Here is a 12,011-nt window from a genome sequence, read left to right on the forward strand (position 1 = left end):
ACGGCATAAATTGTATTTCAAAGGATAATCTTCTCTCGATGCCCCACATGAATTTTACAGTGGAGACTCCTGTTAACATGTGCCCAACTCAGAAATAATCAATGCTCCAAAAGGCCAGGACTATTATTTTACAAAGAGCAAGGCCAATGTTGTATGAAGTAGAATAAATTTTTAGCAGGATAACACTGGATAGTGTTGATTCTAGGAAAATAAAAAGAATGCTTGCTTTGGTGAAATATTCTTGCAACTTAAGCTACTATTGAAAAAATCCTATAGTTTCCTAGTAAGAAGAGGGGGCTTTATATCAGAACACTCATTGTCTATCTCCCTCATGGGACTGAAACTCTATCGGTACCTCAGAGTCATCAAGAGAAGAATTTTCACCAGCATCTGGCCAACACTCATGGAGCAGAAACTTGGCGGGATGAGGTTTCCCAATCCCCATTTCAATTCCCTTGGACTGAGAGGAGTCCAAGCTGTAAGCAGCCTCAGCCTGGACTTACAGCCAAATCTGAAAGAGTTGCCCCTTCCCTGGGCTCAAAGCTAGATTTTTTGCAGCCCTATCTCTCTGAGTCCAAGTTTCAGTGGAAACCAGCTTTCAGAGAGGGGTAGAAGAGAGAAAATATACCCTACAGAATTCAGAAAGGACCAGTCCAGGATCCCAGCAAGTCTGGAAATGATTCACAAGGACTGGGACAAAGACTCGGGAGGCTTAATTTAACCAATGCTGTGCATCAGTTAATCTCTATCAACAAGAGGCCTCCTGTCACGGCTGCGGGTTCCTCTGCTCTACAACAGACACTCGGTAGGAATAAGTGAGGCCAGGAGACAAAGCCTCTCACAGAACCCAGCAGACACCACAGTCAAGCAGAGAGAAGGCCATGGGACTGAAGAAGAGAGGCCAAAGAAGAGAGGCAGGTGTGAGATTATCTATGATCTGGTTACATACGGGACATGGCACTCCCAACAGTGTGGGCACTGTGTGTTGCAGAGCAACCGATTCAGTCACGTCTCAGCAGCCCTGCTCCTCCCCCAACAGACAGCCTTCATACCCTCTCATACTCATTCTATACGCGCACACACAAGCATATAGCCTACACATAAGCACAGAAAACATAGAAATCCTGATGGGGGTAGTCCTCTGCAAAGCAAGCAAATGGAGTGTGCAAGGAGCAGCCCAGAGACACAGCTGAGGTCAATCACTGTTCCTTCCCACACACGAGGAGCCACCAGGACCGACCAAATGCTCCCTGAAAACAAGGGAGATGTTGGTAACCTGGGTAGCTCAGTGGTTGAGCGTCTGCCTTCAGCTCAGGGCATGATCCCGGGGTCCCAAGATCAAGTCCCACATCAGGCTCCCTGCATGGAGCCTGCTTCTCCCTCTGCCTGTGTCTCTGCCTCTCTCTGTCTCTCATGAATAAAAAAATAAAATCTTAAAAAAAAAAAAAAAGCATGGTTTATATGGAGGCTTTGACTCCCTGACTCCAGAAACCTTTCCCTTCACCAAGGTATCCATTCACATACTGTTGATCCCAGGAAACTCACCATGAGCACCCACCATGGTGCTGAGGAAGAAATAGAGTCCCTGAAGAGGGAGATTCAAAGCTATCTTGATTCCCATGTCGTCAAGGTCACAGTCCCCGCTGCAAAATAGCCCTGCAAAGAGGTACAGTATAACACCCACAAAGATCTACAGTAATGGGAGGGGAGAATAAAAACACATCCTCTGACATGCTACCTACTGAGAGCCAATAGAGACACATTTTACCATCTAAGATGTGATCGGAGGCTTCTTCTGCCATTTTCTGAAGCTCAAGCACCAATTAGATTCTGAATCTCCAAAATCTCCTTATATGAACAACATGGGCTTTTGAGACCATGTTTCCTTAAGTCTCTGAGAACCAGGCCCCCATGATGGAGGCTGACGTAGAAAAGTTACATCAAAAAGTATGAGTGGCTTTCTCTCCCCCAAGGGTCTGGGCTGCTCGTAGTAGACCGAGATCTTTGAGGGCCAGGGTGCCATGATCCGTTACCGTTTGAGAGGAAGTTTTGGGTGGAATCAAGCATTGTTCTTCCCTGTGACAGCTCATTGCTGAAGCAGAGAACTACAAGGAGGTTTGGAGTACAATAATGATTAGAGGGATGCAGTCAGTTAAGCATCTGCCTTTGGCTCAGGTCATGATCCCAGGATCTTGGGATCAAGCCCCACTTTGGGCTCCCTGCTCAGTGGGGAGCCTGCTCCTCCATCTCCCTCTGCCCTTCCCCCATCTTGTGCTTTCTCATGCACATGTGCTCTCTCTCTCTCTCTCTCTCTCAAATGAATAAAATCTTCTTTAAAAAATTATTATCAGAGAAGCCAGCAGAAAATGAGGACCAGCAGCATGGAATTCACAGGTGAATGTGGAGGGTTGAGATGGGAATCAAGTAGAGGAGGTGTGATTATTGGTCTTCCTTTCTCAGAAGGATCTGGAGACTGGGGACCTGGAATACAGAGGGGCCCAGAATAACAAGGGGCTTTGACAGAATCTAATTTTTCTCCCTTTAGGGATCTTTCTTAGCCTTTAAAACCACTCTGCCCTGCCCACAAATGTCATCAGGGGCTAAAGTCTCCTTTACTGGGATGAGGAGGGGCCGTAATCTACAGGGTATTTACAAACCTGATCTTTACCCCCTCTAATAGCCTGGCTGGTGCTCAGGGCTCTGAGAATCCACAGCCCCTCTGTCCCCTGCAACCCCTTCTTCATTCCAGATCAGTCTTTTCCTATCTGCTCCAGCCAAATGACTGACCCACTTGCACCATTCTTCTTCCTGTATCCACCACTCCCCACACCCCCCTTTTGGAATCTCTCTAAATTCCTAGTTTGGTGTCGTGTGAAGTGTAACCCCAAATCCATCTTATTCTTGCTATCCCGAATACACATATTCACTCTCTTTTGATAGTTTTATTGTTAGTCACACCAGAGAAAGAAACAAGGGGAGAAGGTATGAGTGCTCACTGAGGTAATACTTGTGAGTTACTGGGCATCACGCATAGCACACCATCAGCCAACATTTATTAACATCTACTCTACACACTCACATACAAATACCAAACCAAGGGCTTGGAATAAAACAGTGAACAGGACAGACACAATCCCCGCACTCACAGGGTTAGTGTGATTAGAGGGGCGCAGTCAGTTAAGCATCTGCCTTTGGCTCAGGTCATGATCCCAGGGTCTTGGGATCAAGCCCCACTTTGGGCACTCCACACTTACCGGGCTGGTGGTCAAAGATGTTACACAGACCAAGTGTATATGAAATTGTTTCACAACAGATGTGAAAATCTGTAATGGAAAAAATCCCATGAGTAATGAGAGGTTACAACATGGAGGAGGCTGTGGGGAAGCCCACTCTTGCCGGGGAAGCCTCTCTTTGAAAGAGACATATCAGCTGATACAAAGTTGGAGTTTACCAGGAAACTCTGAGTCCTTCAACTCCACACTCCTAGCCCCAACCTGCCATTGCTGGGAAACAGCCCCTTTCAGAATGTTTATACTGAAATCCTGTTCTGTTTTTTTTTTTTTTTTTTTTAAGATTTTATTTATTTATTCATGAGGGACACAGAGGGGCAGAGACATAAGTAGAGAGAGAAACAGGCTCCCCATAGGGAGCCTGATGCAGGACTCAATCCCAGGATCACAACCTGAGCCAAAAGCAGATGCTCAACCACTGAGCCACCCAGGCACCCCTGTTCTTCTAGTTCTTGCTCTCATTTCAACCATATCTATCCTTCAACTCAACCCCTTTCCTTCCTTGAATCTTTTCCTCTACTTGAGATAGAATGCACTGAGAGTTGGAGAAAGAACTAAAGATTAGATCATCAAAAGACATATTTGAGTTGAGTGGAGCATAAAGATCTGGAGCCAGGCTCCAGGGGGTTCCGAATTTGAAAGAACTAAGCTGACATTATTGAACTTGTGGAGAACGGTGAACGGTGAACGAGAACAAGAGGGATGGATGGTGATGCTACCATTTTCTTCAAATGTGTAAAATGCCACAAGGAGTGATGCTACTTAACTGGCCCTATTATTTTTATGTTTTATTGTGGAACATAACTTCACATAGACCAATGCTTTGGTGCAGTCATGGGAGTGGAAATTCAGGAAGATCCAGCCAGTAAGTACCTAAAGCTGGGGAGAAAACACATGGAACTCCCAAGTTGAGGCAGAAACTGCTACACAGAGGACCAAGATAGCTGTATAATCTGTACAGTCTGTCCAGAAAAAAAAAAAAAAAAGGATAACCAGTGGAAATCTACCAGATGAAAGAAAAATTGCAAACTACCTCTGTACAGCTTGCAGATTAACAGCAGAATGAGCTCAGTCAAGCTGATCCACCAATACTACTTACTGTCAATAGGTACCACTCTTAAGAGAAGCTATCTCTTCATACACCTGGCAGGCATCAAAGCAAAAGAAAAGGAAGCTTTCTATTAAGCAGGGTTTCAAATTCACTGCTTCTCTTCCACTCAGTGTTATTTGATGCTATTTCAAAACCACACAGGATCCTTGCACCCCCGGCCAACAGGTTGACAACTCAACCATCTTGCTCCAGCTCAGTGATTATTTTGTCCTCCCTGTCACCCACAAGAGTATGAGTGGCACCCTAATATTGTTCCCACTCTGTTCAAAGAGTCCTCTTAACAGCAGACCCACGTTTCATCACCCCTACACAAGTAGTTCTTGTGTAGCCCCTACACAAGTAGTTTTAAACCTTGGGCCCATTGCTGGTTCTCTCATGTGCCAGTATCTGATAGTGAACACAGGAGTCAGCCTACATCCTCTGGGATTAAACAGTTATTTCCTCTATCCAGCTAGAAAGGGTTCTGCAGTTCTTTTCTTGCTGGATCTCTTTTCAACACTCCACTGCTCCCCACAGCTGCCTCTCAGTCTTTACTAACAGGTGTTAACAGCTATTAATACAGAAGCCTCTGAAGCCATTGAGCCAGGCCTACAGGGACTCATAGTCAAGACTGGATCAAAGGTAGAAAGACTCATGGGAAGTCAGACAGCAGTCCCAGCCTTTCCTCTCCCTCAGGCCCACAGAGTTTAAGGGTGAGCCCTAACACCTTCACTTCCATAAAGCGTAGAAAGCCCCCATTACTCACTTCCGGGTTCGACCATTTTTCCTTGGCAACCATTTTCTCTACACTCAGTCAGGAGAGGAGTATTGTAAGGCTGCTACATTAAGTTTAGTGGTAAAAGTGGAAATTCTCAGGATTTTGTAAATATTTCTGTTCAGGGTCAGTTCATATCTTAGATGGGATACAGAAGGTTCACACGGCCTTCAGAACCTTCTACTCCTTACCTACTTTTGTGGAGTAGATGGCACTGGGTTAGACCCATTTCCTCATTTGGTTCTTGAAAGGTTTGAGATCTAGAACAGGAGCAGAGAGACAGACCTTGAGCTGAGAGGAAATGACTGTTCTTAGGGACAAGAGGGATGAATAAGTACTGGTGCTGCTAACACTTGTAGTGCAGGGAGAAGATAATGTATTAAATCATTGTCTGATTACCTCTTGAAGTGAAAGAGAAGGCAAAACTACTTGAAGGAGGGAAGTGGTTAGTAAAAGGTTTAGAGAGAAAAGCAAGCTTGCAATTGCCCCCATGAGAATTCCATTCTTATTATTATTCAAATTGCATTGTTTCATTTAGCTGTTAGAACAATGAGCTTCTAGAGTTAGAAACCCAGAAACTCATCTGATGACAGACAAAACAAATACAAAATTTATTGAAAAAGCCTGAATCAGTGCATTGAGCCATTGAACCAAAGGAAGAGCCTCTGGATATGGAAGCTGGGACCAGCTACTGCCAGGAGTTTCTGCATTTACCCCTCAGCTGTCCTGTTCTTGCCTGGTTCCATTCATTTCTACTGCAGACCAACTCTATCCCAGTCTTACCCCAAGAGGCAAAGGAGTCTCTCCTAGCTGCAGTTTGACAAACCCAGAATAGGCCACTGGATGGCCTGCTTTAAGTCTCATGCCCATCCCTAGACCAGAAGCTATGCTCAGAAGGATGAGCTACTCTCTCTGGCTCATCCTGCATCAAGTACTCAGGATGTGGAGTGCATTACCCAAAGTTAAGAAGAGTAGAAAAGACAGAGGGATGAATAGGGGCATGCTGTGCACAATAAAATGCCAAAGTTACTTTTTTGGGTTCTCAGACCCGGTTTGAACAGAAGATCGTGGGGGGAAGAGCTTCCCATGTAGCACCAAGCAATTCTCAAACACCAGCAGGGTGTCTAAGAATTCAACTCCATTCCGCCATTATCTACCCAGAGAGAGCATCAGATTCCACAGGTTAATGGTTCAGTCCTACAAGATTGCCCCTCCTCCCCCATCACCAACATACACACACCACACTCAGGTGCTGGTCCCAAGCCCAGGTTGTTACCTATATTCCTGACAGACCAGCTACAGATGGGTGGTTTACACAACCTCCCCCTCCCCCCTCCCAGGGTTCCTTTAATCTGCTAGAGCAGGTCACAGAGCTCAGAGAAACATTTTACTTACTAGATCACCAGTTTATTACAAAAGGACACAATTCAGGAATAGCCAGATGGGAGAGATGCAAGGGGCAAGGGATGGGGGAAGGGATGCTGAGCTTCCATGTTCTGTCCAGGTAGGCCACTCCCCCTGCACCTCCAAGCATTCAACAGCCCACAAGCTCTCTGAACCCAGTCCTTCTGGGTTTGTAAAAAAATAATAAAGGAAACCTCACTAAAATAGAGTTGGGAGGTTCAGCAGGGGGAGCTTTCATGCCCTACCACTGGATGTCTACTGCAGAGCCAACACGAAGCACAGACCTTGCCCTTGGGTATCACTTTACTATCCCAGCAGGAAGAAGGAAGGCTTCCTCCTCCCCAGCCACAGCCCAGCCAATGAAGAGACAGTCACAATTCAGCCAATGAAGAGCCACTATACTTAAAACCCCCAGTTTATTCCAATGGACTTTTCTTTTCTTTTTGAATATTTTATTTATTTATTCATAAGACACACAGAGAAAGAGACAGGTAGAGGGAGAGACAGGCTCCCTGCAGGACTTGAACCTGGGACCCCAGGATCAGGCCCTGAGCCTAAGGCAGTCACTCAACCACTGAGCCACCCAGACATCCCCAATGGACTTTTTCGTAATAACACCCTCCCAACTTCCTACTCTCCTCTGTAAAAAAGCATTCCTGTCCTTTGTTTGGCAGCCTTGCCAATGGTTTTGATAGTTTCCTAGTCCCAGATTATAATTCTCTGTTATTCCTGAATAAACCATCTTTTGCTAGTAAAATAACTGGCAGTGTTGTTTTTTCTAAGGTTAACAGGCTTAATGGAGCCTTCATTACATAGTCATATTGATTATATCATTGGCCTTTGGCTATTGATTCAATCTCCAGCTCCTCTCCCCTCCCCAGATGTTAGGGGATGGAACTAAGAGTTCCAACCCTCTAAGTATACTCTGGGCCCCACTGGAAACCAGTTCCCATCCTAGGTGCTTTTCCAAATCCCTCATTAACATAACAAAAGACACTTTTATCACTTTATATCACTTAGGAAATTCCAAGGGTTTTGGGACTGTGAACCAGGAACTGTAAGTGGTCATCTGAATGATGAAATATATATTTCTCATAAATCAGAATTCCATGGTTACCTAATGGAAAAGTTGAATGAATCCTGGTTAAAAAAAAAGAATTGTGGTCACTAAAAAGATTAGTCAGCCATGGAACAAAAGTAGAATATTGAGTAAACACAACTGATAAAGAAATGAAAACTTTTTCACTTTATTTATTTCTTAAAATTAATTCAGAGGAAAAGTTTTCCCTGTTCCCATGGCAGGTCCCAGGACTTCTCACTACTAAATAATGAACAGTCCAAGTTCACTTTAAATTACAAAACAAAGCTCAGTGCAGTAATTAGACCATATCCAGGCAGAACTCTCCTTAGACTCACCCTGGAGGATCCTGCACTTTATAGGACACTGCTCTGGCTGTCCCCTAGCCAACCCTTTTCTGCAAGGAGGAGAGTCTATGGGCAAAGTGGACATCCCCATCAAGACAGAGTCCATGCCATCCCCCTCTAGATCTCCTCTGGGTTCTCAGAACCAGGAATTCCCTGCTCAAATGGATTCCAGCCTACTCTCAGACCTGCATTGACCTTTTCCCAACCCATCCCCGCAAAGAGTGGACAAAAAGTAAGCAATCCTGGCCCTGAGAAGGCCTGGTGTTTGCTGTGGAGGTAGGGGTGCAATTTAGACCAGGGCTTCTCAAAATATGGGCTACCCACAGGCTGTATCAGCATCACCTGAGAGCTGATTAGAAATGAAAATTCTCAGGTCACACCCAAACCTACTAAATCAGAGTCTGCCTGTCACAAACTTTCCAGATTATTCTTATGCACATCAAGATTCATGAGCCCCAGGTTATATCGAGCAGGGACATATAGATTGGACTGAGCACACTTGCTCACAGGCCAGGCCTCTTGTTGTGTGGACATGTGGGAATTAGAAGAGCAGGAGGACAGGCCTTAGGCTGAGTCTCCCCACAAGGCCATGTTCTAATCCTAGCCTTTCAACCTCAGGTTTCTCTGAGGGGATAGGAGTCCTCAGTACCTTTTGAGCAAAAGATGCCTGCCCTGAACTAAGGAAAAATATCTAGCTTCAGCACTCAAGCACAAAAGGTATCCAAATCCATCTTCAAAAAACCCTCCTCTCTTGCCACTATGATCTCTTCAATATCCATAATCTGCTTAATGGGGCCAAGTGCCATGGAACCAAATCTAATATATTACCTTTGCAAATTCTGTATTTAGCTGTCTGGCTTCAGAATTTCCTATTTATTACATTTTGATGTCTTGGTGGCAATTTCCATTTTAACATTCTACTCCAGAAGCATACGAGAGCTACCGAAAACAAACAGTGGCTATGCCTATGCAGGGATCATTGAAGCTAGAGGGTGCCCTTACTGGCCAAAAAGATGGTCTGGTGTCCTGAAAGACATCTGACATTATCTTGTTGGAATGGAAATGCTATCCATTTTTGTTGGAAATGGGTTTATTAGCTTGCAGAGCTTGAGGCCATTAAACTTTCCAACTAAATATCCAGCTTCCCTTGTTCATTACCTAGGTTTTTGATCATCTCATTCCAACCCCTCCCCCACCCTGGAGGTTACCGTCAGAAGATGCTTTGGTCATATTCAGGTAACATCTGGCTAATCTGACATGTGCAATTCCCAATGTAAATTAATAAAAATGGTATTCTCATTTCAATTTTAAATTATTTTCTGAAAAGTTGCAGTCAGTAGACATATCTTCTTGAAAATAAAGACACATTTACAGTTGGATCTCTTAATGGTAACAATTTATCAATAATTATTGATAAGCGAGGAAAAAGAAGAAAAGAGTGAGGATAAGGAGGAACATGGAAAAGAAAATTCCACATGTTCATTTTCATCTAATTAATGTTACCATAAAAATCGTTTCACATAGATTTGTCCACATCTCAGATTATTTACCTATAGTAATGCCCAGAAAGGGAGTTATTATTATTATTCTATTTGCAGAAGAGCAATTATTATTATTTAAATGGCAAAAATATTGTTTTTTATCAGATTTCCATTGAGGTACCTGGAAATACTTCCATTCTCCTCTGAATCACCCAACCTTCTTGAAGGAAGAGAAAGAAAAAAATAAATATGTCTCCTTCATCCCACACTACATCTAAGTCACTATCTCTTCTAAGAGTGGCTGGAGTGGGGAGTATTTCAGGCAGTGTTGATGACTCCCCCTGAACCCCCAAGGCTCACTGTCCACCCTACCATCACCCTACACATGGAATCTTTCCATAGCCTTTGTCGGGTTCTGGGTTTCTGAGTTCCAAATATTTAAATGGTTCCTTTTTACAAAGAAATGTTCGAGTCTAACTGTTATCCACTCCTTGTATCAGTGTATTTGTCCAACGTGGGAGAACATGAGCTTCTACACAGGTGTGAAGATTCCTGGTTCCAAGTATGCCAGTTACAGGATCACAAGATGGCAGAGCTGGGAAGATGAGTTCCTGGAAGCAGACAGAGCCAAGTCAAAAGTCATCATTTGCCCTGGGTGTTATACTATATGTTGGCAAATCAAACTCCAATAAAAAATATACAAAAGTAAAAAAATAGAAATAGGGGAATCCCTGGGTGGCTCAGTGGTTTGGCGCCTGTCTTTGGTCCAGGACGTGATTCTGGAGACCCGGGATCAAGTCCCGCGTTGGGCTCCCGGCGTGGAGCCTTCTTCTCCCTCTGCCTGTGTCTCTGCCTCTCTCTCTCTCTCTCTATCATGAATAAATAAATAAAATATTTTAAAAAAAGAAATAAAAAAGATCACAATATCTATTTCATAGTAAAGTGTCCTAGAACGGTCTGTTGACTAAGATATCAAAGCTCCATTATTTGAACTCTGAAATAAATTAATGAAGATAGAAATATAGACACTAAAGAAATGGGTTATGGTCATCAATCATATGGTATGATTGATGATGGTGTTGATGGTAATGAATAGATACATACATACATACATACAATATCTAAACATAAGGGGCTTTTTAGTTACACTACCCTTTCCTTTTATTGCATTTCATTTTATGTGAACTATCCCTTTCAGCAAATCACCAAATGATCTTCAGGTGAGAAAGAGACTATTACTACAGCAAATAGAGGAAGAAGGAGTCAATGTTCAACTCTAGCCCTCCAAAATAAGATTTTTAGATCCCAAGAAGAAAATAAATAGTTTCAGAAAACTATGTTTCTCTAAACTTCAAATGTTTCCCCTTTGTATATTAAGAGTTTGGTTTGGTAGGACTCAGAACACAGTGGTATTATAAACCACAGCTAAAGAAGACACAAAATATAATTTAAGGAAACCGCCCCAGACAGAAAGGGAAATGAGAAAGTCCTTTGCTAGGGAGGGTGGCTGCAGAGGGTAAAGGTCAAAGGAGAAGCATGTGAAACAACAAAAAGAAGGGGGCAGATGCTGCCTGAAACTACCAGTGACCTGACACACATACCTTCTTAGACCTAAGGCCAAGAGGGGGCAAGAATGAAACCCCAGATGGATTGAGGGGAAAGCCAAAACAGAGAGGACTTGTGCCCATTTTAGTCATTGCTGCCTTACTCTGTAGCTTCCATTGATCAGAGATGTTCTCAGAGGTTCCCCCAGAGAGCAGCCCTAAGGGAGGTATAGAGTGAGAAGGGCAGCAGGAAAATACAAGACAGAGCCTCCCACTTCAAAATTCAGCCTTGCTAACACACACTACCACTGCATTCTTCACACCTCCTTAAGCTCAGGTTCTCATACTGCACCCCTGCAGTGCACATAAACCCACCCTGGGCCCCCTTCACCTTGGCCCTCAACATTTAAGCACACAGATATGGAATGATGCATTCTGTGGCATCCTCATTCCCCAGGGTCACCCCTTCCCCCCACCTCTCAAGCTCAGAGACAGCTTCATGCCTCACCCCATCCTACACAGGAAGTTCTCAGTGGGACAAACACGGAGGGCAGCTATGAGTCAGTCCACAGCCTTGTCACATACTCCACTAAAAGGACCCACCTCATCCAGGTCAGCTAATACAGGTTCTCTGTCCCTCCCATGCCCATTTTTTTTTGTCCTGGAGACCTGGGTAAATTATAAGGGAGAAAAAAGCAATTGAACACATGTGTTTCTCTCCCTAAATATTCGAATAGTTACTTATTAATTTCCCAAGAATCACCTACTTGTCTGTATCTCCCATTCCTAAGTCCCATGGCTGTCCATGAGCCCTGTCTCCTTCTATATCTGTAATCTTAACAAATTAATGATAATAACTGATTATAAATCTCAGAAATGGGATTCGATCTCAGATGCCACAGCTAAGATAGGATCTGGTCACCCAGAGTCAATGCTTTCCTGCATCTGAGGCCCATTCTTTCCCCAGTTTGAGACTCTACATCATCACTACAAACCATTCAC

At 43.9% G+C, this 12,011-nt stretch overlaps 1 protein-coding gene across 3 annotated transcripts in view; it reads right to left on the minus strand.

Moving 5' to 3' along the window:
* LOC144297296 (antigen WC1.1-like) overlaps positions 1–12,011 on the minus strand; it is a 52,018-nt gene that overhangs the window by 29,915 nt on the left and 10,092 nt on the right. For 2 of the 3 annotated variants that reach the window (XM_077871204.1, XM_077871205.1), the window contains one exon: positions 9,647–10,076. In XM_077871204.1, coding sequence (XP_077727330.1) covers positions 9,647–9,662 — 16 coding nt within the window. In that variant the 5' untranslated portion in view covers positions 9,663–10,076. Of the gene's footprint in view, positions 1–1,545; positions 2,275–9,646; positions 10,077–12,011 lie in introns of those variants that run through there. The other variant, XM_077871203.1, reaches the window with a different exon arrangement.

Source organism: Canis aureus, chromosome 25 (assembly GCF_053574225.1).
Source record: "Canis aureus isolate CA01 chromosome 25, VMU_Caureus_v.1.0, whole genome shotgun sequence".
Taxonomy (NCBI): domain Eukaryota; kingdom Metazoa; phylum Chordata; class Mammalia; order Carnivora; family Canidae; genus Canis; species Canis aureus.